The sequence below is a fragment of the Mycteria americana genome, chromosome 14 (genome assembly GCF_035582795.1).
Source record: "Mycteria americana isolate JAX WOST 10 ecotype Jacksonville Zoo and Gardens chromosome 14, USCA_MyAme_1.0, whole genome shotgun sequence".
In the NCBI taxonomy this organism is placed as follows: Eukaryota; Metazoa; Chordata; class Aves; order Ciconiiformes; family Ciconiidae; genus Mycteria; species Mycteria americana.
In genome coordinates, this window is record NC_134378.1 from 16980629 (window position 1) to 17006387 (window position 25759).

At 51.2% G+C, this 25759-nt stretch overlaps 3 protein-coding genes across 8 annotated transcripts in view; 1 reads left to right on the forward strand and 2 right to left on the reverse strand.

The window, feature by feature from the left end:
- Positions 1 to 13062, forward strand: part of ZBTB46 (zinc finger and BTB domain containing 46) — a 56554-nt gene extending 43492 nt beyond the window's left edge. For all 6 annotated transcript variants that reach the window (XM_075516879.1, XM_075516882.1, XM_075516884.1 and 3 more), the window contains 2 exons: positions 5760 to 5935; positions 11271 to 13062. In XM_075516879.1, the coding sequence (XP_075372994.1) occupies positions 5760 to 5935; positions 11271 to 11657 (563 nt within the window). In that variant the 3' untranslated portion in view covers positions 11658 to 13062. The remainder of the gene's footprint in view (positions 1 to 5759; positions 5936 to 11270) is intronic.
- Positions 13063 to 18121: 5059 nt separating this feature from the next.
- SLC2A4RG (SLC2A4 regulator) lies at positions 18122 to 23899 on the reverse strand. Its single transcript, XM_075517381.1, has 8 exons — positions 23707 to 23899; positions 20863 to 21044; positions 19755 to 19864; positions 19418 to 19662; positions 19059 to 19159; positions 18686 to 18950; positions 18470 to 18549; positions 18122 to 18391 (listed from the first exon to the last, which is right to left on the reverse strand). The coding sequence occupies exons 1-8, from the start codon at positions 23830 to 23832 to the stop codon at positions 18280 to 18282; spliced, it is 1221 nt and encodes a 406-aa protein (XP_075373496.1). The 5' UTR covers positions 23833 to 23899; the 3' UTR covers positions 18122 to 18279.
- On the reverse strand, positions 21864 to 23604 carry LOC142417121 (uncharacterized). The gene is made up of 3 exons (XM_075517476.1): positions 23569 to 23604; positions 23169 to 23465; positions 21864 to 22673 (listed from the first exon to the last, which is right to left on the reverse strand). The coding sequence occupies exons 1-3, from the start codon at positions 23602 to 23604 to the stop codon at positions 21864 to 21866; spliced, it is 1143 nt and encodes a 380-aa protein (XP_075373591.1).
- Positions 23900 to 25759: the final 1860 nt, after the last annotated feature.

Below are 25759 nucleotides of genomic sequence, written 5' to 3' on the forward strand. Positions count from 1 at the left end.
TGCTTGGTCATATGTGCAACAGGGTATATTATTTGGGCTTGAAAGTTGTCGCAAGGCTTGTATGTTTTATTGATATTATGTTTGAGTACTTCTAGGACTTTTTAAAAAATATACTGGAGTATGGCTGTGGTTTTCAGGAATTCTGTAAATTTTTCTGACTTGTTTGCTTTATATAATTAAGTTAGCCAAACTGAATGTATGTTGTTGAAACTGAGGAGAGAAGACTTCACACGGAAGATCTAATTGTAACTTAGGGTGCGTGTACAAAATCAGTAATGGTTGTTACTGGAGGGTAGAAGTCTTACTGTTATTCCTATTTTATTATATGAAATTCATTTATTTTTTTAGAAGATTAAGTATTTTGTGTCTCTTGCTATATATTTACATACAAAACCAGATTACAGTAACTGTGAAATGAAAGTAGCATAATTAAGTATAGTGCTTCCCAACTGCTGTGTACAACACAGCTTGCCAGCAGCGTGAGCTTTAGCATTGTGGGGTTGCTTTCCTTAACGTGCGAGAGAGACAGCTGAGGAGACAAAAGCAACTTCTACAAATGATCTTTAGAGTTCTTCAGAAAAGTTCTTTCTCATAATAGCGTTGCATCTCAGGGAGACAAAAATGAGAAATATTTGGTCGTGCACAAAGTGGACTGGAGCAGCCTGGAGGTCCCCAGTGGAGAGTTTCTTGCAAAGCTGTTTCCTGTGGAAAGCTAGATGAGAGATCAGTCGGTTCCTGCTGCCCTTGCTCTCGTAGAGAGGGAGCAGGTATGTTCTGGTGCAGCGCTGCTCTGCCCATTCCTGCTGTGAGTCGGAGCTTCGGGGGGGCGGCTCCGTGCCGCATCAGGGCTGGGTTTCTGAGGGTTGGGAAGCCAGAGCTTCCCTGCTTGGCTTAGTTCTTACTCTTCGTTTGAGCGGGGTGCAGTCAGAATTGAGAATATGTTCCTATATAATCAGCGTAGTACACCGTATTTCAATCATCTTTTTAAATTTTTTTTTTTTTTTTTTTGCAAAGTCACGTTCATATTTTTTTTTTTTCACTCTTGTTCCCGTTGACATCTTTGGCATTGTGGATCACGGCTGTCTGTGAATGTGTATAGTTTATAGTCTGTCAGCTTCCCTTGTTACAGATGTCAGTTTAATTGCCTCGTAATTTATTACACTCTTAAATAACCAGCAAGCAAGGAAGGAGAAAGCTGAGCTGGAAGAGAAAGTTGTGACCAAAATGAGTCTTACCTGGAAATTTGGGAGCAGCATGGTAGAATTTGTCTGAATTGGAAAAGTAAGATGCCAGGAAAAGTAATTTCAGCAACTTTTAAAAGGCTTCGTTACATGATAATAGTTAATGACTATTAGTCATGTACTATTAGTCACTAAAATAGTTCATGTTTGTTTGTTTTTCTTATATTTGAGAATTTAATTCAACATGGAACTATTTTTCTATAGTAGGGTCAACTCATTCTCTCTAATAGAGGTTTAAGTAGTATTTTACTTGGCCTGTACATCAGAGTGTTTCCTGAATTCAGCACTGAGAATTTCCAGTGTTTCCCTTCAGGATCAGGAGTAGGTTTTTTAAAATGTTAGAACCATAGGGTATAACATAGCAGAGGCTTACAGAGTTTGTGTAGAAAACTTTTTAAAAGCAGGACTTTTGTGTTAGAAAATGGCAGGGGAAGATGATGGAAAGTGTAAGTTTGACAGTTAAATTGCACCTTGCTATTTATAACCTTAAATGTAATGAGGATTAAGTGGACAAGAATTCTCTTAAAGTTTGTGAATTCTTCGTAATAACCAAATGAGCGTAGTATTTCCGCGATTATTAACTACATATCGGTTTACAGAGCTAATACAAAGTAGCTCTATCGGGCAGTATATCACTAGTGCTTTTTCTTCTCTCAAGTCAGGGATGTAGGAGCCTATTTCATTTAACAACCTCAGCAAAACAAGTAAAGTTACTTGAGATGACAATACCAAAGGCTTTTTTCCAAGTATTATTGTGGTGGTTTTAAAAAATGCACATCTTCTGTAAATATTTGGGTGAAGTTAAGTACACAGATTTTTACTATGGCACTGTTTGTATGACGTTCTCCATTTCTTGGTGCTATTCTTCCTATAGTTGTGTCCAGTAGCTAGTTATCTATGGCACTACTGTTAATGGTCTGGATGATCTTGCTACAGATTATTTCTTAGGACCTTAATGCTGCTATGCGTAAGCTCTAGAAAATACTGTCATTTGGACAAAAGATTATACTCATACCAAAGTTGGTATGTTGTTCATAAAATATATGTACTTGTGGGTGCATATATTTAACAGTACTGTGAAATGTTAACTCTGCAATACAGTTATTTTTCTAACAATGTGGTTATTTTTCAGGTGTTTACTTTGTAGATACAAGAACTAACTATATGGCTCTTTGGTGAAAAAATAGTTTTCAATAAAACTAGAGCTGCAAAAAGTGTTCTGTGACTTTTTAAATACAAGCATACTAGGAACTGAAAATGTTATTCTCGAGTATATCATTCTAGGATGAATACAGGCAAAAGTAAGCGTGAGGGATCTTGAAATCAGAAAGTGTTACGAATATGTTGTTGGAAATACATTTATGTGTGGGAAACTTATATAAAGGTGTAGCTGGCTATTTGCGTGTGAAAGTAGCGTGCCAATGGTGCGGGTTGTGCACCTAAGGTTGGGAGTTGCCTTTTCAGCTTCTACAGGAGCTCAGCCATGAAGTGAAGGGACAGGTACGGGCAGCGACTGAGAGGAGGCATGCCGTCATTTAGGAAATGACGGGATCGGGTACAATCTGGCGATGTAGGGGAATAAGGGATTTTGAGGTATTCTTTTCTCTAAAGCACTTTTGCTTCATAATCTTGGTGTCTGGTTACTGTAGTTCCACGTCAGTTTTTTTTTCCAGAGTGAGGTGGTTAAACCTGACTTGCTGAGCAGCTTGTCCTGCAAGCTGTGGTCTGCACACATAGCGTGTTTGTGGTGTTTAGTACTGGACATGGCCTTGGACTGGAGGAAGGAGGGTTACATGTCCCCTCTTGACTTCCCTTGATCAGCTTATAGCTTGCTTACCTTGTCTAGACTCCACAGTAATAGGTTTATAGTGATCCTGGGGAACATGAGTCTTTGTGTGGCCTGTCACTAATAATGGAGCCGTTACAAGATCAAACCGGAAACGTATTTATCATAAATAGCTTTGTATCATAAAAATGATACTTGCTTAAGACTTTCCTGTGGAAGTAAGTGGGCTCCTTGCCTCTGATTGCATAGACAAAGGGGTGTCAAATCCAAAGGAGAAAATAAAGCAAAAAATACTTTTCCTGTAATATAGAAGAGAAAGAGTTTTCATATTCTATTTGTTTAAAACAACCTAAACTATTGTAGATCAGAAGTTAGGCATGGGGTAGGAGAAGGGCTGTGCAGCCCAGCCGAGTTGTTGGGTTATCAGCAAGAGCTTGCACAAGGCTCTGGGCACCAGGCCACGTTGAGCTCTCTGCTCTGGGGGGTTCCCAAAGCAGCACAAGTGCATGTGTGCATACCCACTGGAAACCAGCCCTTCAAAATTCGGCCTGATCACAGGAATCTTTACTGGTGGGTGAATAAAATAGTCTTAGCATTCACTTTCCCAGTCGTAAGTATTGCAGCCGTGGCCCAGGTGAGTGGTGAGTAGGCTCTGGGGTTTTTTTTGTTGTTTTTTTTTTTTTTTTTTTCCTTAGGCTAGAAAATTGTCTTCGTTCACAGCTTTACAAATGTGCTCAAAAAAACCACCAAACCACCAAAAAAAAAAAAGCACCTGTAGGATGGACCACCGCAGTTGCTGAGCAGCCCAAAGCAGCAAGTTAGGAGCACAAGAAAAGAATATAAGAATATTAGATCCAATTCAAACTGCTCATCAAAGGGAGTATTTTTTCCACAGTTACCTGTGTGGAGGATATGTTCAATCCCAAACAGTCAAAACAAATGTGAAGGCAAAAGTCATATTGTGGCAGCTTTTAAGGTCTTGAACTTGGAGATCTTGAAGATCTTTAAGAAAACAACTTTAAGATCTTGATCTAACTGCATTAGAACACTAAAAAACTCCTTAGAGCGCTTTCCTAAGATGAGCTTGTGTGGCGATGTTTGTTCTGACTGCGAAGGGTGGTGTCACCCTGTTTAAAGATGTCTCTTAATAGCGTCAGGCAGTTTTGCACTTTTACATGAGTGACAAACGTGGTTCCTTTTCACGTTGTTTTATCTGTATTGCAAATGCAAGACAAAGTAAATGTTAAAAGGCAAAAAGAAGCCCGCAAATTGGGCATTAAAGTAAACACCACCGAGGACATGGGCCTCCTGGCTTCCTTAAAAAAGGCCATTTCTAAGTAGCTGGTTTTCAGTGTACAGTGTAACTCCCGGGGCATTATCTGCGGCATACTGAGAGCGTGCAGTGTGCATTCAGCTAGCAGGGCATTCGTAGGAGATAACATTTCAATAAGCATCTAAAAATATTGCAAAGTACTCAGTATGTTAGAAGCCATATAGTGGCTCTGGTATTTCCCTTATTCCCTTAGCTCTCCTGCGTAGACTGTTTTCATCTACCGAGAGCCATTTACATACACGATAGTGTACTTAAAGTGATTAACTAGAACTTGCGTTCTTTTTTTTTCCCCCTCATTGTTATGTAAACAATATATTGCTTTGAGAAATGACAATAATTAGGAGAAAAGTGGGTGAAAATTAACATACTAATGGAAAGCAATAGAATTATTACAAGGTGGAGATTTAAAATCGTACCTACGTGGACAGTTGCTTCCAAACTTGTAGTGGGTGGATGTCTTCAGGGAATAGCAAATATTCTGCTTTCACCTGCGGTATTTTGCATATTGCGCTTTCACTTTGTTTGGAGGAGGAAATACCAACACAGCTGCCATGTGCATTCTTCTGGCAAATTAGACCCTTGGGCTGTCGATACTGTACGCGTCCCCTGGGTCTGCTTTCAGTGCGCTTCTAAGGAGATGACAAGAAGAAAAGAATCAACAATGTCAGAACGACTTCAAAGAATTCATCCCTTTTCTAGTTCAGCAAAATACGATTGGGGGGGACAGAAAAAAAAGTCCATCAAGGGCTATATACAGTTGTCTTGTAAGGAGGCTTGCAAGGGTCGTGCTGTAATTCAACATAGGCATCCCTTTATGTTTCTGTACCATGCCGCAATGGTAATACTAGTTGAGTTGGATAATGTAGCCTGTGTTTGTTGTAACTGTCCTGTTTCTTCTGGGTAATCCTTAGCCTCTGCACCTTCACTGAAATACTCCTGGCGTGTGTGATGATGTTCTTGCATCGCCCCATAAATAAAACTGAAGCGCATGGCACTGTCGGGGTGTTACGTTTGTGGTCTTCTGTTTGCGGCCAGCTACTTCTTCCACAAATAATAGTGTTAGAATTTTAGATCTTGATATTTAGGATCATTCATTATAATAAACCAGAATTATAGCAGATTGTCAACCCTCTTTATTTGCCATTCAGCTAGCATTAGGCAGTGTGTGTTGCAGACTGTTGCTACGTGTTTGTGTATTGGCTTGTTCAAAAGCTTCTCTGATGAAGGTACTTGAAATTCTTAGCTTTAATAAGTGCAATAATGTAGTATAAGGAATAAAAAAAAATAGTAGATGGTTAAGAGGTGAGAGTGTGATTTCACAGTGAAATAGTAAACGAGAAGACTGACTGTTTTGAGACATTCTGAAAGTAATCTGGGTGTTTTGCTTGCTCTCTTACAGTCAACGAGTTCACAGTCATCAGGAAGAAATTCAAGTGCCCGTACTGCAGTTTTTCAGCTATGCATCAGTGCATCCTGAAGAGACACATGCGATCCCACACGGGTGAAAGACCCTATCCCTGTGAGATCTGTGGGAAGAAGTTCACCCGCCGGGAGCACATGAAGCGGCACACCTTGGTAAGAAGGTGGGCGTTGGGTGGAAACAGCCGATTTGTTCAGGTTAAAGATAACAGGAGCTTCATCTGGTTTAGGTCTGTATTTTGTTTTCCCCTCTGGGGCTCCTCTGAAGGCTTCTCCAGTATCTTTTTTTTTTTTTCCCCCACCTTTCAAAGGGCCCGTGTTTTGCTGCCTGTTCATCCAGAGCTAACCTCCGCCTGCTCTGTGAGCTCAGCCGGAGGGTTCCTGAGTTGCACCTCGAAGCAGTCGGCACTGAGCCAGCCTCGCTCTCCAGCGCAGCCTTCTCCTTCCCAGGCAGCCCCGACTGCTGGGGAGAGCCTGGGCGTTAGGGACGGGAGGTAGAATAGCTAATGCTGTCTTCCGGATGGAAAAGGAATTTTTTTTTTAATAGGCTGAATGACTCGATGCAGAAAGCTTTAAAATAAGTCGCTCAGCGAGAAGAATTGGAGGCAAAGCTACTCTGGTCTGGCAATGCTTAGTTATCAAAAATAATGTTATGCCTTATTAAAGACAGCTGCTCAAAACCGACTAGGAGGCTGGCTGGTGCCATTGTCTGGCTTTTCACAACTTCTTCGGAAACAAAAGTTTAAGCCAAATTTTGCTTGTTTTCAGGGGAGAATTAATTTGCCATCCTAAAGTGGTTTCTCAACGCTTGGTATAGAGGTGATATTGTGGAAGAGCAAATAGTTTCTATGTAATTATTTCAGTAATGCGTGCCAGCAAGCTCTGTTGCCCCTCTAATTAAGCCTGTAGAGAAAACCTGAATTTTTTTTAAATACTAGGGATGGTAGCTGTGGGGTTCTAATACAGTGAGATGTTAAAAAAAAAAAAAAATAATCATGAGTGTTGGCAGTTTCAGTGACTAAGAATTGATTTGTGGAGGTCATTTAAATAACTTTTTCCATATTTATATTATCTATATATATCATATTTATATTATCTATTAAATTTTGCATGTAAAGAATATCTTACTGGAGGAGGTGTGCTTAGACTAGTTAATGTTTTCCTGGTTGTAATTCTCAAAAAGCCACAAAGAACTTTAATTCCCTCATCCCAGTCCTGCAAGCGCCTGCGTCCCCTTGCATACCTTCCTTCAAAGGCAATTTAATAGCAGTGATGCAGCTTGGTTCAAGTGTAGTAAAATTTGCAGTTCCTATTCTTGCTCTATAAATTTCTATACTAATGAGAATCAACATATCTTTACGTACCATGGGGAAGGCAGGAAAATGCATTATACCCTCCAGGAGTGAAACTGAGGTGATCTGCAAATTAATTTCAAGTCTCAAGTTTTTTTTCTGCTGGAATCAGTCTAGGTGAGGGACTTGGTTCTGTTGAGTGCAAGTTCTGTTGTACACCCAGGGAGATGAAATTAGCTATTTGTGAACACACAGAGGAGAGGATATACATCTGTCTGAATCTCTGTATGACTTCTTTTATGTCAGGAATGAAGTTAGTTTAGAAAATACCACCTGGATTACAAATTTTTAGTGCCAGTTCCTGAAAAAAGTGTAACACTGGCATTACCGATCTGTTTTCATTTCCAAAGAGCCATAAATTACTCCGAGGTATCTTGGAATGAACGCACTAAAGAAAAAAGGACAGGGATTTGGGGTGGTTTTTGGGTACTGTTGTAAGTAAGGCCTCAGAAAAATCCCAGTTTCATTATTTATCTGAAGTTTCTTTCGAAATGAAGTGGCAAAAAGGGGTATTTTCTTATATGCAAATGACAGTGTGATCTTCATTTACAAAAGCGGTCGTGCAGGCTGTCTGAAGTGCTTGTGGCAAGATTAACTGCTGGATTCGTACACTTTGCTTGTCTGTTCATCTTATTTCCGGTGCGTGTGGCATTTTAGGGCTTAATTGTCAACTCTCAGGTAAATCTGTAAAGGTGAATGCTGGTGTGCGTCAAATAAAAATACGTGTTATAAAAATAATGTGTAGGAAAGGAAGTAGGTTTAACATACCAAACCCCATGTTTCTCTCAGTTCCTCAGCTGATAACCAAAGACAAAAGGGACTATTTTAGTTGGTTTAGTTCAAATTAAAAAGCATATTTTTATAGTCTTTATATAAAATTTAAATTGAATAGAAACACTTGTTTTCTTTGAATTGGAATATTAAAGTAAAAACAAGATTTTCTTTCTAAGATCTTTGCATCTCAAGGGATACTTCAGTGTGGTGGCAGAGCATAAACCGAGGTTTCTTGCCCCGTTGCAGTGGAGAGGCTGTGTCCAGAAGCAAATGCTACCCCTCTAATAACCTCGAGGTTTGCAGCTTAAAAAAAAAACAACAGACCACTTAACCAAAAGTTTCTTGGTTCTAGTTTGAAGTGACTTGTCTCCGCACGTGCTGAACTTTCTTACCTGGTCTGTCGCAGCATCACAAGTGACTGCTAAGTGCTTAAAACTGGCAGGGTAAATTTAGATGGGAAAGAGCAGTTTTGTTTGCGTGCTGAGCTTCTGTTTCCTTGCAGTAGCTTTTTAAAAAATTATTTCATTTTTTTTTAATTATTTTTTTAAATCCATAGCGAACTTGGTTATTATTGCAGGCGTTACACCGCCTGTGCAGCTTGCTCTGTCCCCGCTGCTGTTGCAAAAGCAGGTGCCTTTTCCTGGGAAGAGCTGCTGCCCCGTCAGCTGGAAGCCACTTGTCCACTTGCAGCAGATGCCGGCGGCGCGGCACGGCTTGCCAAACAGCGGTGCTGCCGGCACCGGGCGGGTGGTTAGCCCCGGCCCCTTGCACCGGGACAATCAAGGGGCTTACGTGACGAGTTGCTATGGTGTTCAAAACCCCACCATCTACCACCGCTTCCTTCCATGCGTGCGTGTCCATTCGGATGAGTGCCCAGCCATCTGCTCGGGGGACTGCCTGCTCCCCGAGATTATTTCCTTGGGGTGTTGGGGTTCTGGTGTTCGGGAGGCAGATCCAAGCCGTGAGCTTAGTCCTGCTGCAAGCACACAGATTTCAAGCTCTGTTACTAGTTTTGCAGCAGGGAGCACCTCGTCGTGCCAGCTGGTTGCCTCCATCATTTTATTTCTCAGAACTTTCCCTTTTTTTAAAAATTTTTTTATTCCCCCCCCCCCCCCCCCCCCCCGAAATTTAGGATATTGTCAGCACAACATTTCCCCCTCTCTCCCTTGGAATATTGGTATTTAGTCAGTTAGAATACAGTCTTTCTAATGGCTTTTTCAGATACTGAGGGCCAAATGCCATTTCTGGGTTTAATACTTACTAATTTGGCAATAAGTGAAATAAGATTAATTTCTGCTCAGCTGCATCCAGTAATATGGTTCACTTCGAATATGCTGACTGAGCTGTCAGTGTTGGAAAAGAGGGAGAGAGGTGATCAGTTTTTGAACAGATATTTCAATTACGCATCGGTTTAGTACCTGTTTTATAAGTTCTTTTTTGTATAGCTCTTTTAGCCCTTATTCTGCACCCTTGTCCACCTTCTGTAATCCTATTCAGCTTTTGATGCCTGAAAATCATTCTTCTAGCAGTTAAAAATGAGCGATACCTATTGAGCCTGTTAGATGGCTTTGACCAGCCCTGTCCAAGTGCTCTTAAAAAAGCTTACGCGTAGTTTAAAAAAAAAAAAAAAATACAATGACTTTGCTTGATGCAGTTGAAGAATACATCGCGGGGACTAGCTCAGAGCAAGGAGAACCTGAAGCCAGAGCACATCAGAAGAGCTCGCAGGCTTTGAACACGGTTGGGACCGGTGTGATACAAAGCCTGAGTGAGAGTCCTGCGGTAGTGAGGGCTGAGGGGGTAAGATGGGTCAATTTGTCCTCTTCCCAAATACCTTTAGCTCAGCTGGGTATTCCGGATGAGCGATGAGCCAAAGGTTATGGAGAATCCGGTCGTGAGAGCGGGTGATCCCGTGCTGGGGCAGGAGCAGGGACCTGGCCTGCCAGGCAGCTGGTTTAAAATAAAAGGACTTTTCCACGCAAGGCATGATTAACCAGCAAAACCTTTCCTACAGGCTGTTGTGAGCATGAAAAGAATAAATGAGTTTAAAACAGGATTAGGCACTGGCGATACGTGCTCAGAGGCTCTGGTAGCTGATGGTCTGCACGAAACGGCTTGCTCCGGACAACCCCAAATCACTGGTCACTGAACAGCGTAGCACGAGGTGGATCCTTCTCTACTTCTACACCGCTTCCCAAAGTGCCTCCTGCTGACCAGTGCCAGCGACAGGGCACTGGCCAAGGCGAGCTCCTGGGCTGTCCTGGTGTGGCGTTATAAAGAATATATATATAAAAAAGAAGAAAATATATATGTATAATATGGTCAGCCCTGAAGTAAAGCAGTTGGACTAGATGATTGTTGTAGGTCCCTTCTACCTGAACTAGTCTATATATTAATTTTATTTATATATATGTGTCTATATGTGTTTTTTATATGTATTTTGTTTATCTATATAAATGAGAGGCTCCTCGTGGTGGAATTCAGGCGTTCTCGCTGCACTGGTTGGCTGTTGCCTTTGGGAGAGGAGCAGGTGAACGTTTTGAGCAAGCTTCTTGCCTTCCACACATGGCAAAAGTAGCCAGCGACAGATTTCACCTCTGATCAGGTGTTTTAGTGCTTCTCAGAGTATGTAATTTTGCTCATTGTGTAGTGAAGTTTGAATCTTGAAGTGATTTCTGGTATCCTGCAGAGCATTTTCCCATTTACCATTTATTCTGTAAGTGTGGTAGCTCTGTATGCCTGTTCTTCTCGGACGTAAAATGCAGCGTGATTTATAGAACAGAAACATTTGTGACAAACCTTTTTTCAGCCCCCATAGTAGTCAGAAATAAGGTTAGAAGTGCATTCGGCTGCATTTTTGTAGAGATACAGAATGCATTAACGGTGCTCTTACTCTTTGGTTCTCGGCAGCAGTGGGATCAGGAGCGAGACGGCAGAATTAGCGTGATGTTAACACCGGTTTGATTGTGGGTTGTTCTGCTCTGGTCTGCAGAGAACTGGTGCTTGGGGTCTTTTTTCCTTTGTAAGATTTTCCTCACGGTGATGGTGTAATGCAACTATTGCACCCCAGAGAAACAAAAAGAAAAGGGGAGGAAAAAAAAAAGTGATAAAAATTCCTCTCAAAACTACTAGTTTGGTGATCAAAAGGCAGTCTCAAAAGGATTTTCCATTGTGTGACACCGTCACAGGGTTGAATTAACCACGGTGGGTTTAAGTTCAGCGATGAAAGCCCGTGACGATCTCGGGTTGCAGTCGTGGGCTGCGGTGGTTTTGCCTTTGCAGAAGGACAGGGGAGCGTGTCCTTCCCTGCAGCTCTCGGTCCGTCTCGACTGGCATTAACGTTTCTGATCATTCTCCTCTTCCAGGTCCACAGCAAAGATAAAAAATACGTCTGCAAAGTGTGCAACCGAGTGTTCATGTCTGCGGCCAGCGTGGGGATTAAGCACGGCTCTCGCCGCCACGGAGTTTGTGCCGATTGCTCTGGTCGAGGCATAGCTGGTCACCTGGACCACAACGGAGGAGAAGGGTCTCCAGACGAGTGCTACCCCGGGGAAGGCCAGTACATGGAAGACCCAGATGACATCAAAGTGGAAGGAGACGAGGAGATGGGAGACGACGACGACATCAAGTGGAAGGATGACGTAGGAATGTCACAAGATGATGTTATTTTAGATGATGACAAAGATGTCGACTCTCCGCAGGAGCAGGACAACTCTGGGGAGAACGACAAGGATTTTACCTGGATTTCTTAGGGATTTTTTTTTGTTTTTTGTTTCGCTCTGTTGTTTGTAGGGGGAGGGAGGGTGGGGGAGGAAGGAGTATGTTGGAAAAACTAAGTAGCCTTGTCGTCGTCCATGTGTGCAAAATAACTCTTGTGTTTTCTAAACAAGTCCTTCTCTGTTCCACTCGGATACTGTCTTAGCAACGTCGCTTCCAGCGACACAACTGACTTCGCCTTCCCCCTTCTCCCTTCGTGAACAACCCCGACCGCGGCCGCCCCTCCGGCCGAGCCAGCCAGGTTGCATGCAAGTGAGGTAGAGTTTCTGCAGGTGTGAGCACTGCGCGATGGGGAGGCTGGGTGAAGCATCAGTCCTCGTACCCTTCCCACCCTGAACCGAACACCGGGGAGATTTTTGTGTCCGAAGCAGGGGTTGGTTTTTGTTTTTTTTTTGGTGGTGGTTGTTTTTTTAACACTTTGTCTGTGTGCTAAAATCCCAGCAGCAGTGGAATTACAAGCTAATGTTGTGAAAGCAAGTTGATGTATGTGTTGGAGGGCTTCCCTTGATGATACGGGCCTTTTGCAAAGTTATTTAAAGAGAGTTTTTATTATTTTTTACGGAGCCAAATAGATCAAAAGGCAAGTCAGACTACAGCCTTATGAATTCTTTTCTTAGATTCTTAGCTTCCAAAAGAATCACCATCAAAGAGAGAAAGATTATGACGTTTCTTGGACCTACTGGCGTCTTACCCACGTCCCGTCTTCCAGCCCTGGTTATCCGCGGTCGCTGACACGCGTGCTGGTGCTTCCAGAAGCACCCTTTGCTATAAAGGACACAGGTAGTTCTCTGCCTGTCATTCTTCTCCGCAGATATCTTCACTTTCTCCCTTTGCTCAGCTGCCTTTTTCGTAAATATATGCAAACCGTAGCAAAAATGAGGCATTTAGCGAAGTGCAGGACGAACTGGGAAACGCGAGAAGCCAAGGTGAGGAGATCCCACCTGGGTGGAAATCTTGCTGCTCCCGTCCCGTAGACTTTGGTGGGGCCAGGATTTCACCTGGGTACGTTGCTCTTCCTTGCCAATCTAAAAATTTTCATTCATCACTGGTAGGCATAACACCTACTTAATTCACGATGAAAACCTTCAGCTTTAGCTGCACTGGTTCCACGTAAATTTTCAAATAAACCTTTTTTTTTTTTTTTTTTTTTTTTTTTTTTTTTTTTAAAATAAGAACTAGGTTTCTCTCCCAGCATTTCCTAACAGACTCTGGGGGGCTGCTCCAGGTAGTTGGATTCTCCTTGTTCATATCGGCCACTGTTGCCTTCTTCCAGCTACACCTAAATGACAACAGCAACAAAGCGCGTTGGAAGTGTCTTGTTCCTGAGAAGAAGCTTGTTTCACCCTTCACCTCTTTGCTTCTGGTGCTTTTTTAAATAAATAAATTAAAAAAAGCTGAAGACCTCACTCTTTCCCTGCCGTGGAGCAATTTTATACGATGTCTGTGACGATGGTATCTTGAAACCTGCCGCAAGAGACAACCTGTTACCAGAAAGCCAAATGACTAAAGGTGCTATTTTCCTCCCGTGGCGGGACAGGCGATCCCAGCGGGGTGGAGAGCGTTCTTGCAGGTCTGGTGGTCCTTAACGAAAAGCGTGGTTCCACCCAGCAAAGGAAATAAAAAGTATCTTGTACAATAAACCCCAGTAAAGCAAATAATCTTGAAGGATTTAAGCCGCTCAGTGCCAGGATTTGGTGGAGCACGGTGGGAGCCTTGATCCTGGCACCTGCAGTAGCCGGTTCTTTATCCGTTCCCTGATTTAAGTCGCATCCTGGGTTTATGGCGTTCGGTTCCTTTCTCTGCTCCTCAGTTCCTTGCAAACGTTCACCGCCTTCTCTCTGCGTGCATCGTCCCGGTTCACGCTGACGATCGCCTTCGCCGGGAGCCTCCAGCAGCTCCCAGGCTCCTGGTCTATCGGTTTTAGTGCACATCAGTGATTTGGAAACACGGGTCTTGCCTAAAACCCCCTGTTTGGCTCAGCGAGGCTGCATGAGCACCAGCTCTGCTGCTGCTGACCCTCAGGATTGAAGGAGTTAAGTGGGACTTGTTGCTTTTAGCCAGTGAGAATGGATAACCCTCTTCTTTAATTACTTAAAGAACAGAGCGGTAGGGTCATGCAGAAACATTTCTATTAAACTGTAAAAATCTAATTTTGCATTTTAGCTTCTTGTAAAGCCCTCCCACCGTATTTAAAAAGACGTAAACAAACCCAGTGTTTTACGATTGGGACCTTTGTATACTTTTTTTTTCCAGCAGCCGTAGCGGCTGGGGAGGGATCCCAGAGCGAGGTTGCTGTTGTGTTACCCTGACTTCTGCCTCTCGGAGTGCGGGCTCTGTATTTATTGTCATTTATCCTGTAAATATGGAGGGGGGGGTAGGGGGTGTCTGAGGTCCTGAACTTGCAGCCTCACCTGTTACGTGTAGACAAATACATGCAGTACTTAAAAGATATCCGTAGCTTTGCTTTTTATATGTAAAAATCTATTTAAAAAAAATTTTAAAACCCAAACCGTTCAAAACCCCTTGGTTTCTGTGACATTCCGTCTCGCCCATCTACTCCGATGCCGGTGTGTGCATCCGCTGTCGTACCTTCCCAGGAGGAGCAGGAGATGTTGGTCCGAGTCCTCCTCTTCCTCGCTCCTCCCTGCCCTCGCCCTTGGGTGACTCGATTTCTGTAATCGGAGTTACGGGGTGCTTAGCTTTACTTCGCAATTCCTTTGGAAATTTTTTTAAATTTTCTTTTCTTTCCTTTTTTTTAAAGGGTGGGCAGTAAGGCAGGTGGCTTTCAGAAGTGTTTCCTAGTCGTGTCACTTTGAAGCTCTTTGAGCCGAGGATGCAAAAAATAAATCAAAAAAAGGAGAGAAAAACGGAAAATCCACGTAAAAGCTAACTTTTACAGTGTTACCATTATAATCTAGCACATGCTTCTATATTACTAACACACACTATATATACCAAATAAAACCCTTCTAACACCTGATGTATATTTTAAGTGCTTTGTTTTGATGGAGGCGTGCAGATTCGGAAAGGCAGGAATTTGTCTTTAAACTTCCGTGCTCCGGCGGGCGCTTCGTGAGGCTTGGGTTCGAAAAAGGAATTTGGGCTTTTTTAATGCTGAAACTTTATAAAACTTCATCAGTTGCTCCCTGCGACCGGACCTCTCGGGCTCCTCTCCGGGCGCCTCTCGGATCTGCTGCCTATGCAAGCTTCTGCTCTTCGAGATTTAAACAAAACCCCAGTAATTCTGCCTGTTCTCTCCAGCACGAGCTCGAGTAACCTCTAGCATCTCGTCTTTGTATTTCCCTTCAGGGCTTTGTATACTTCACTGAGGTTCCCTTTTTTTAATTTTTTCTAAATATATATGTATGTGTGTGTATATATATACAGATTTAGTTTCAAAAAAACCACCTCCCTTCTAGGTAAAAAATTGATACACTTGGTCTCAATAACTTGCGACTAATTTTTTTTTTTTTTTTTTTAAGTATTCATACATACTTGTAAATGTTCCTCCCTGAATTTCTGTATTACCCTCATGGTTTTTTTTAAAACATGAAAGCGTGCCAGGAGTACGGAGAGCATTTCAAGCCGGGCTTTGCGACCGTCTCGCGCGGAACGGGGTGCGAACGGCGGCGTCCTGCCCTTGCCCTCCAGAGTCGTCCCCGAGGAGTACACCGAGCGGCGCCCGAGGTGGGCCTTGGTCTGGTAGTGCGTTTGGAGAATATCTTAAACTATGAAGATGAAGGCGGTTTTTGTGTGGCCTTCTGTCAGTTTATTTCCAAAAATTTTATTTAAAAACCATAAACTTACCCGGTTTTGTATATTTTTAAGGTCACCCTAAAGCCTCGCAGCCGCAGAGTGGCTTTGCGCAGAGGTGAGAGGGGGATGCGTCCAAGGAAGGTTGGCAAAGTGACTGTCCTTTTTTTCTTTCTTTTCATCAAAAAGCAGTGGTTTGGACTACGAAAGGAATCTTCTTTTTTCGTACGAAAGGAAACCCCGCTCTAGCATTAGGTCCCCTTTTATTTCTTCTCTCGACTCACGCCTTCGAACACTCCGCTTTTCCAAAGCGAAAGCCGCGTTGCTTTGGCCTTTGGCGCCTCTGGTTTGGGATCGATGACCTGGATGGGGGCTCGGTTCCTCCCCCGAGGGACTCCCCTTCCCCTGGGGCTGAGCCCCCCGGGCACCCCCCGCCTCGATGCCTCCCGTTTTGCACATCGCCCTTTAGGAAAGAAACTCCATGGAAATAATGCAAAAACTGGAATTTTTTGCAATATTATGAAAGATAATCTTATTTTAGCTCATTTTGTGACATGTGCAACTCCTAAGAAAGCCATACTTAATGGTTCTTTTTATTTTTTAGATTCTCTACTGTGTTTTGAATTTCTGCCTTTTTTTCAGTTCCGCATAGTAAGAGTGCTGTGTGTATGCTTTCATATATATTTATTTTTCAACGTGCTTTAAACCTGTCTACAAAAATAAAGCTAAACAAAGAAACAGAAAAAAGGACAGCGTTTGAAGATTGTTGATTTTTTTTTTTCTTTTTTTGCTGGGAATATTCTATATTATACTGACTTTATATTAATTATTATAAACCTGTGTTTGTATTGAAGATGTGTTTAATATTTTGGGGAGGTTGAGATTTTAGTCACCAGAAGTCAGTGGGAGAACATGGCTGTGTTGTACTGATTTTCTGTAAATGTAGTTCAGGTAAATATGACCTTATTTTCTAGTTGATCTCCCGGTTTCTCGTCTGCCTGGGCATGCCGGAGGCGTGCCTCTTGATTATAATTACTTTGTGATGGGATTTAGCTTAGACATACTTGCAAAAATCAATCAGTTTCAATAAATTGGGAAATTGCTGCTACAATTTTGTCTTGGGGTTGGTTTTGTGGTTTGGTTTTTGGGTTTGTTTTTTTTTTTTTTTAAAATATTACTATTTTTTCGCCTCGTCGTGCATGTGTGGATGGGGTGAGGACGGAGCCGTCCGGGGGCCGTGGGCACCACCCAGCTGCAGCCCTGCGATGCTGCAGGGCCGTGCACCCCTGCGCTCCGGGGCCACTGTGGGGTCCCCGCTCCCCAAAATCCCCCCTCGCCCCCAGGCGACGCTGCCTTTGCCTTTGCCTTTGCCTTTGCCTTTGCCGTCCCCATCCCAAACGGGCACCTGTGGCTCATCCCTCCCCGTCCCCGTGCGTAAGTGTTGGTGGCAACTTCCTTCTTTTTAGGGCTTTATTTGAAATTAAAAGAATCCCTTTTGCACAGCTCCGGGGACGATGCACGGGGGTGACACCGTCCCTGGGGGCTGCGGAAGCGGGGGTGACAGCACCAAGTCCGGGGCTGCCCACCCTGCCGCGCAGAGCCCCTCTTAAAAGTAAGTAAAGAACAGTAATAACTGGAAGGGGAAAAAAAAAAAAATCCAAATATTTATTTTTTTTTTTTTCTTCTGGATCTGACACATCAAATCCCCGCGCCGGGGACAAGTGGGGGCCCAGCCTGGCACAGCACCGGCCCGACCCATGGGGCCGAAGCCGTCTGACCCCCTGCGAGGGGGGACCCTGCAAGGGGCGGGGGGTCCCTGACGCGAAGGGAACCCTCCTGCAAGGCGGGGGGACCTGCCCCGGGTGCGAGGCCGGGCAGGGTGGCGGTGCCAGCTCCCCTCCCAGCCCACCCATCCTTGCATGGGGAGGGGTGCGGAGCGAGGAGGGGGCGGTGGGGCCCGGCCAAACCCAGCCCTGAGCCGCTGCCCGGGCAGGCGAGTGACGGGACGAGGGGGGAGAAAGGGGTTGAGGGGAAAAAAAAGGGGCTGGGGGGGGAAAAGGGGAGGGAAGGGGTTTGAGGGGAATAAAGCCCCTTAAAACCCCCCCAGGGCTGGAGGCATCACGCTGCTGCAGCCAGTGCGCTCTCGTACCCTGGAGGGGAGTATTTAAAAATATGAATTTTTTTCATATATTTTATTTAAAAAATAAAAACACACGAAGGAAAAAAAAAAAAAAAGAAAAAAAAAACCAAAAAAAAAAAAAACCTCTTTGTGCAGTTTAGCTTAGTGCAAATGGGCGCATTCCTGCAGGCACTTCCCGGAGCGTGGCCCCGGCAGGAGCGGCTGCTCCCCCGATATGAAAAAGGAACGACAATACAAAGAGTAAAAACCCCCTCGGGGGGGTGGGGGGGGCAGGCGCCCACCTCTGCCCTGGGCACTGGGGGTCCCCCCGGGAGCAGACGGGGGGGGCAGGAACGGACACCCCCTTTTCTGAGCCCCCGCCGGCCGCAGGCACAGCTTATTTGAGCGATGGGCAGCCCCGGGGGGGGGGGGGTCCCCAACCCGGCATGGGGAGGGGGCCAGGAGCAGCTGGCTGCCCCCCGCCAGCCCCCGCCGCGGTGCTGGCAAGGGGGTGGGGGGGGCACATTTAGCTTATTGTCAAAGGGGAAAAAAAGGGGGGGGGGGGGGGATGAGCTCCGTGGCGGGGGGCGGGCTGTGTGCATAAAGCTTTTGGGGGGCCGTTCCCTGAGTCCGGGGGGGGGCCCGGGGCGGCAGGGGGGGGCGCGAAGGCACCTCGAGTGCAAAATGTGCAAGAAGGGGGGAGCGGCGCGGCGGCAGCACCGGCGTCAGTCGAGGAAGCGCTGGCAGGCCTTCTTCCAGCGGCACGCCGTGCACCACATCTCCCGGTTCTCCATGCCGTACACCTTGCGGCACTTCTTGGCCTCCCCCCGCGGCCTCCTGCGGGCAGAGGGGACGCGTCACGGGGGGAGCGGGACACGGACACGAGGGGACAGGGCGTGGATGGCGATGACTCACCTGGGGACGGCGGGCGGCTTGGGTGGCGGCGGGGCGGGCGCGGTGGGGGGCACCGGTGGCCGCGGGGGGGCCGGGCAGCCCTGCCGAGAGAGAACACGGCCCCGCGTTCAGAGCTCGGCTGCAACGCCGGCACCGAGCGGCTGGGGGGGGGGCCGGAGGGTGACGGTCACGGGGTGAGTGTGGCGGCAGCCCCTCCATCCCCGTCCCCCCCCTCACCTGGTACGCGTGGTCGGTGTGGACGTGGCAGAGGCCGGGGGGGGCCGGGGGGCTGCGGGGGGAGGCCAGCGCCAGGTCGGGGCTCGGCAGCGCCGGCGGCACCGGACCCTGCGCCTCGGGGCCGGGGAAGGCGGGCGGCACCGAGGAGGTGGGCGAGACGGGCGTCAGGCTGGAGAGCCCGTCGGTCAGCGAGTCCACGTCCACGTCCAGCTCCGTGTAGTAGAAGTCCTCCTCGCCGTCGCTTTGCTCGAGGTCGGCTTTCCGGCTGCGGGGAGAGCGGGGTCTGGCTGGGGCGGCCCTCTCCCTCCACAGCAGGACCCCGCAGGGGGCACCGGGCCGGTCTGGGGGTGCCCGGGGGACCCCACACGCTTACCCAAGGTGCACGGTTCGGATGTGCTTCTGCATCCCTGAGGAGCTGCTGAGGACTTTGCCGCAGCTCTTCCACAAGCACTTGAACATCACCTTGGTGGAGTTCTGCAGGAGGGAGGCGTCAGGCTGGCAGCCCCGGCCCCGTCCCCAGCGTCATTCCCGTCCCCATCTCCATCGTCATCCCCGTCCCCAACCTCATCTCCAACCCCGGTGTCATCCGCAATGTCATCCCCATCCCCAACATCATCCTCACTGTCATCCCCACCGTCATCCCCATCCCTAACCTCATCCTCCTCCTCATCCCTGTCCTCACTATCCCCATCCCCAACCTCATCCCCATCATCATCCCCAACTTCATCCCACCTTCCTCTTCCGCGGGATGGGCTCTCCGAAGACGAAGTGGGTGCCGTCAGGCTCGTCAGGGCCCTCGTCCGGCAGCGGGGCGGGCAGGAAGGTGCTGGGGACGTGGCTGGAGAGCGGGGGCGACGGGGTGGAGGGGGTGGAGCGGTCGCTGGGGGGGTCCCAGCTCCAGTCCCCGCTGGTGTTGCTGCTGCTGCTGCAGCTGGAGGACATGGTGGGTGCCTCCTTCCAGACCTCGCTGCCGGGCTCTGGGGAGGAGGAGGAGAAGGAAGGTCAGGTCCTGCCATGGGAAACAAGTCCAGGGATGGGGGGGGGGACACACACAGGGGCACATTCTTACCTGGGGCAGGGGTGGCTGGTGGGTGACCGAGCACCAGCGGGCTGGTGGAGAGGCTGGTGAGCACCGTGGCCGCCATCACCTCGTCGATGCCCGCCTTGCCCGAGAGCTTCCTGCCAGCGAGAGCAAAGCGGGGGGCTGCGGTGAGGATGGACGAGGTCCCCCTGGGACCCTTCCTCCCTCTCCATCACCCACCGAGGTACCGGGACCCCCTGGCCACGGTGCTCGGGTCTGCACCCACCCCAGGGGTGGCTGGTGGAGGGGGGCGACACACATGGGTGGCACGGGGTCACGGTGGCCACACCGCGCTGGGGGCATCACCACATGCAAAGGCACCCATGGGTGCCCCCCGTCTCTTGCAGCACCCTGAGATGCCGGGCTGACCCCGGCACCATCCCAGCAGGCAAACTGGAAACTCGGCTGGGCAGCAGCGCAGGCAGCGGCGCAGGCAGCAGTACAGGCAGCCAGCCAAAATGCCGCTGTTTACCACTCCGGGGGGGAACCCTACGCGTCCGCGGGCAGAGCCGCGCCGGAGGGTACCGGCACCTGCATCCTGCCGCGAGCGCCGAGAAACGCGGGGTTTGCTCAGCTGGGGCCAAACAACTTCCTGAAGTGGAAGGAAAAAAAAAAACAAAAAAAACAAAAAAACAAAAAAAACCCCAACCCTATAAAAAAAATTAAAAAAAAAAAAAAGGCGAGAGGTCAGGAGCAAAAGAAGCCATTTTGCAAACCTCTCGTGCCGCGGGGACGGATAAATACGGTGCTGGAGAGCGGCGATGCTCTCCGAGCCCTCGAGCGGTTGCGGTGCCAGCGCCGGCGAGGCAAAGCCTCGCCGGCGCTGGCACCGCAACCGCTCGAGGGCTGGTATATGGCGCCTTGCTTCACCACCCAGCAGGGCCACAGCCGGGCAGAGCCCTCGGTGCTGCCGTACACGGGACAGCTGGTCACAGCCGGAGACCCCGGCGCCGCGGACGAGCGGCCAAAGTCCTCCTCTTGCAGCCGGCGGAAAAAAATCCCGGCTTCCCGCGGTGAAGCCGGTGCCGGCAGGAGGTTTCGGTAGGGTGGTCGCCATCATCTCCCGTTGCCCATCCCGCCGTCGTCGTGGTCCTACCTGTGCCGGGGCACGGGGATGTACGCCGAATGCAGCGCCAGGCATCGCTCCAGCCCGGCGTCCAGCACCCGCAGCATCGCTTCCCGGCTGGCCGGCTCCCGGCGCGGCAGCGGCTCTCCCAGGCGTGGCAACCAGCCCTCGGCTCCCACCGGCAGCCCCCGGCCGCCGCAGGGGAGAGGAGCCTGCGGGAGAGACGGCGGGGGTCAGCGGGGGATCCCCTGAGCACCGGATCCCGCAGGGATCCCCCCCCGACCTCAGCGTGGAAGGGAGGCGGCGCAGGGGAGCTGGTCAGCGCCTGCAGGCAGGGCTGCGGCGGGACCCTGCCAGCCGCTCGGTGGGTCCCTCTGGGGTAGATCCCCGGTGGATCCCACCAGGTCGCAGCTGGGATCCGGCCGAGATTTCCCTGGCGCTCTGCAGAGGCGAGGGCAGAGAACATCCTCCTGCGAGGCTGCTCCCAGCGCCGTCACCCGCCGGGTGGGCGTCAGCAGCCAGTGGATCCCTCCACAGGCAGATCCCCAGGGTCACAGCGGGGATCCAGCGGGGATCTCCGCAGAGCCAGAAGAAGACCTGACACCCTCCTGCAGGGGGGCTCCAAGGTGGCAGCACCCATGTGCCACACGACAGCACTGAGCGGATCCCGCTCCGAGCAGATCACCTGGGATCCAGCGGGGATCTCCACAGAGCTCTGCAGAGCAGGGAGCAGGCTTGGCCCTGCTGTGCCAATTGGAGACAGCAGCACCCCCTGACTGAGCACCAGCACCAAGTGGATCCCACTCCAGGCAGATCCCAGGTGATCTCCCTGGGGCTGGGCTGGGGCCCCGTGGGGATCCCCCGAGAAGCGGGGAGCAGCCCTTCCCACAGGGCTGACCCAGCTCAGCAGCACTCGCTGGTCAAGTTTGGTGACCAAGGTGGATCCCTTCCTGGGCAGATCACCCAGGGTTCAGATCCAGCAGGGATCTCCCCCGAGCCTTGGAAAGGAAGGAGCCGACTTGGTGCGCTCCTCAGGGCTGCTTCAAGGCAGCCGTGTCCATTGGTCGACTGTCAGCACCAAGTGGATCCCTCCACAGGCAGATTCCTGGAAGATCCCAAAGGGCTGGGATCCAGCACAGATCCCCCTGGAGCTCTGCAGAGTGGGGAGCAGACGGGGTCTGCTCCAAGAGATCGCTGTCCTCTGGCTGGGTGGTAGCGCTGAGCAGATCCCTCTCCAGGCAGATCACCAGCCGATCCCCCAGCGTCGGGCTGAGATCCTGCAGGGATCCCCCTAAGCTCTGCAGAACCAGACTGGGCCACACCGGGACAGCAGCGTCGCCTGCCCGCACGCTGGCACTCTGCAGATCCCTTTCCAGCAGATCCTCTGCGGCAGAGCTGGGATCCAGCAGGGATCCTCCGGCAGCTATGCGGAGCAGACAGGGCTGCCCGAGACAGCAGTGCCTGCGGGTCAGCTGAGTGGATCCCTCTCCAAGGCAGACCCTTGAGCAGATCCCTCTCCAGGCAGAACCTGAGCGGATCCCTCTCCAAGGCAGATCCTGAGCAGATCCCTCTCCAGGTAGACCCTTGAGTGGATCCCTCTCCACGCAGACCCTTGAGTCGATCCCTCTCCAAGGCAGATCCTGAGCAGATCCCTCTCCAGGTAGACCCTTGAGTGGATCCCTCTCCACGCAGACCCTTGAGTCGATCCCTCTCCAAGGCAGATCCTGAGCGGATCCCTCTCCAAGGCAGATCCTGAGTGGATCCCTCTCCAAGGCAGACCCTTGAACGGATCCCTCTCCAGGCAGACCCTGAGTGGATCCCTCTCCAAGGCAGACCCTTGAGTGGATCCCTCTCCAGGCAGACCCTTGAGTGGATCCCTCTCCAAGGCAGATCCTGAGTGGATCCCTCTCCAGACAGATCCTGAGCAGATCCCCCTCCAGGCAGACCTTGAGCAGATCCCTCTCCAACGCAGATCCTGAGCAGATCCCCCTCCAGGGAGACCTTGAGTGGATCCCTCTCCAAGGCAGATCCTGAGCAGATCCCCCTCCAGGCAGACCTTGAGCGGATCCCTCTCCAAGGCAGACCCTGAGTGGATCCCTCTCCAGGCAGATCCTGAGCAGATCCCTCTCCAGGCAGACCCTGAGTGGATCCCTCTCCAGGCAGATCCTGAGCAGATCCCTCTCCAGGCAGATCCTGAGCGGATCCCTCTCCAGGCAGACCTTGAGTGGATCCCTCTCCAAGGCAGATCCTGAGTGGATCCCTCTCCAGACAGACCTTGAGCGGATCCCTCTCCAAGGCAGATCCTGAGCGGATCCCTCTCCAAGGCAGATCCTGAGCCGACATCGCAGGGCTGGGATCCCACAGGGATCACCCGAGCGGGCTGCTCCAAGGGAGGAGCGTCTCCCGGCGCCAGCCCGGAGCAGATCCCCCCGCTGCGGCCAGATCCCCCCCGGGGCCTTCCCCAAGCTGCGACCAGGGACGGAGAGCCCGGCAAGTGGATCCCCGCCCCGGGATCCAGCAGGCCGACAGCCAAGCCTGTCGCGCTGCACCGGGGATCCAGCCGGGATGGATCCCGCTCTCCGGGCAGATCCCAAGCTGGATCCCCCGGGGTTGGGATCCGCCTCTCCTGGGATCTACCGGCAGAGAAGCGCCGGATCCCACCGGAGGGGGGGGGGGGTGTGGCGGCGGGGCGCGGGGGGGGGGGTACCCCCCCCCCCCCCCGCGCCCCGCCGCCACACCCCCCCCCCAAAGTTTGTCCCCGAGCGGCGCCATTTTAGCGGCGGGGAAAGTTTCGGGCGGGCCGCTGTCAGCTGTCACCGCCCCCCCCCCCCTCCCCGCCTCCCCCCCGGTCGCCGCCGCCACCGCCCCCGGTACCTTCGGGGCGGCGCCGCCGCCGCCACCGCCACCGCCGCCGGGCTCGGGAGGAGGAGGCGGCGGAGGATCGCGGCGGCGGCGGCGGGCGGCGGCCAGCAGCACCGTGGGCGGGCGCGGGGGCTCCATGAGGGGAAGCGGCGGCGGCGGCGGCGGCCGCGGCCGGGCCCGGCGGGGGAGCGCGCTCCGCCGCGCGCGGCCCGGTGTCGGCGCCGGCCAGGCCACGCCCCCCACTCCCTTCGCCATTGGTCAACTCGCCCGGGTTGGCACGCCGCCGCCGCTTTCCCTTCTTGCTATTGGTTCCGTCGAGCTGCCACTTTACGCGCCGCGACACGCCCCCCCCTTCCCCGCCGCCGCGACACGCCCCCGCCGCGACACGCCCCCGCCGGCAGCGGCCATCTTCGCCCGCCCCGCCCTCCCGCCGCCCCGCGCGCTGCCCGCGGGGCCCCCCAAAAACCGCCCCCCCCCTCCATCCACCACCCCTTAAACCGGCCTGTCGGGTGTCTCCCCCACCCCCCGTTCGTTTTGGGGCCGGGGGACCGGCGGGCCGCCCTCCTAAAGTCGCCCTCCCCCGCCCCCCCCCCCCGCCAAAGTCAAGGGGCTCCCCAAAAGTTGCAGCGTGTCCCCAAAAAGTTCCGATTTTATTATTACAGGGCGGAATTAAAGTTTTCCCCCGAAAACACAGGGCTTGGAGGACCCTGCAAAACTCCTACGGCTCCCTCAAAGTTACAGGGTTGAACCTTCCAGTGTTATAACTTGTGGGGCTCCCCCAAAAGTTATGCCCCCCCCCAAATTATAGGGCTTTCGATGAGTTACAGGGGCTCTCCAGAAGTTGCACGGCTCCTCACAGAGTTATACGCCCCGAAAGTGATAGGGGTCCCCCCAAAGTTCCCCCTGAAGTTTTAGACCCACTGGAACTTATAGGGCTCCCCATCAGCTATAGGGCTCCCCCAAAAGTTACAATGTCCTTCTGCCGGGGGGAATGTCTGGATTTTTGGGGTGGGAGAGCGGGAAAGGGGTCCCCGGTCCCGCATGGGTGGGGTCGGTCCTGCCCGCCACGAGGAAACGCTGCCGAAAGCCACCCAGAACGGCGGGGCTGGGTGTGGGGTGGCCGGGGTGCGTGGAGTGCGTGGGGTGCATGGGGTACGTGGGGTGCATGGGGTACCGGGGTGCATAGGGTGCCCTGGGTGCATGGGGTGCATGGGGTATGTGGGGTGCATGGGGCACCGGGGTGCAGGGAGTGCATGGGGTACTGGGGTGCATAGGGTGCCCTGGGTGCATGGGGTGCATGGGGTATGTGGGGTGCATGGGGCACCGGGGTGCAGGGAGTGCATGGGGTATGTGGGGTGCATGGGGTACGTGGGGTGCATGGGGTACCGGGGTGCATAGGGCGCCCTGGGTGTATGGCGTACGTGGGGTGCATGGGGTGCTCGGGGTGCCCAGGCTGGCCCCCACCCACGCTCTGCTCCTCACCTGCCCCAAAACCTGCGGGGCGGCCAGCACCAGGCGCCGGTGTGGGGCTGCCCGGGCCCTGCTGCTGTTTGATTTACCAACCCGCAGCCTGAAGGCCAGGACAGAGTCCGTGCGGTGTCCTGGCTGGTGGCCCCTGCCTGTCCCCCCCCTTCCTGTCCCCCCCAGCCGCCCCCCGGCAGCCCTGGGCTGGCCGACACGGCTGTTTCCCGCAGCTCAGGGCCATGGGGGTGCTGGGCCCAGCATCCCGGGGATCCCCTGGCTGGGGGGCGACGTCCCCAGCGTGGCAGAGGGTCAGGAGTCCTGGGGTGCTCGGCCACCCCTTGTCCCTGCCCTCGGGGTGGCTGGAGGTGTCACCTCCGCCCTGCGCCGTGCCAGGGGCCGGGCGCCTTCGTAAGTGTGAAAAAAACCCCAGCGAACCGGGAAAGCCCTCACGTGCCCGGCCAAGAGACAGGGTGTCACCCCGGCATGGCCACCCACGGGGGTCCCCTTGCACGCCGCAGAAAGGGAGGGGAGCAGCCGGGCGAAGGGCAGCGTCCCCCCGGGAACCGGGGCACCCACGGGGCCCCAAACCTGCCTCGGCTGA

Coding starts and splice junctions, on each gene's coding strand:
- LOC142417121 (XM_075517476.1), bottom strand. CDS start 23,604: ATGGCGCCGCTCGGGGACAAACTTTGGGGGGGGGGT. Junction 23,466..23,568: donor ACAAACTTTGGGGGGGGGGT/GTGGCGGCGGGG, acceptor CTCTGCCGGTAG/ATCCCAGGAGAGGCGGATCC. Junction 22,674..23,168: donor TCCCAGCCCTGCGATGTCGG/CTCAGGATCTGC, acceptor AGAGGGATCCAC/TCAAGGGTCTGCCTTGGAGA.
- SLC2A4RG (XM_075517381.1), bottom strand. CDS start 23,832: ATGGAGCCCCCGCGCCCGCCCACGGTGCTGCTGGCCGCCGCCCGCCGC. Junction 21,045..23,706: donor GCGGCGGCGCCGCCCCGAAG/GTACCGGGGGCG, acceptor TCTCTCCCGCAG/GCTCCTCTCCCCTGCGGCGG. Junction 19,663..19,754: donor ACCAGCCACCCCTGCCCCAG/GTAAGAATGTGC, acceptor CCTCCTCCCCAG/AGCCCGGCAGCGAGGTCTGG.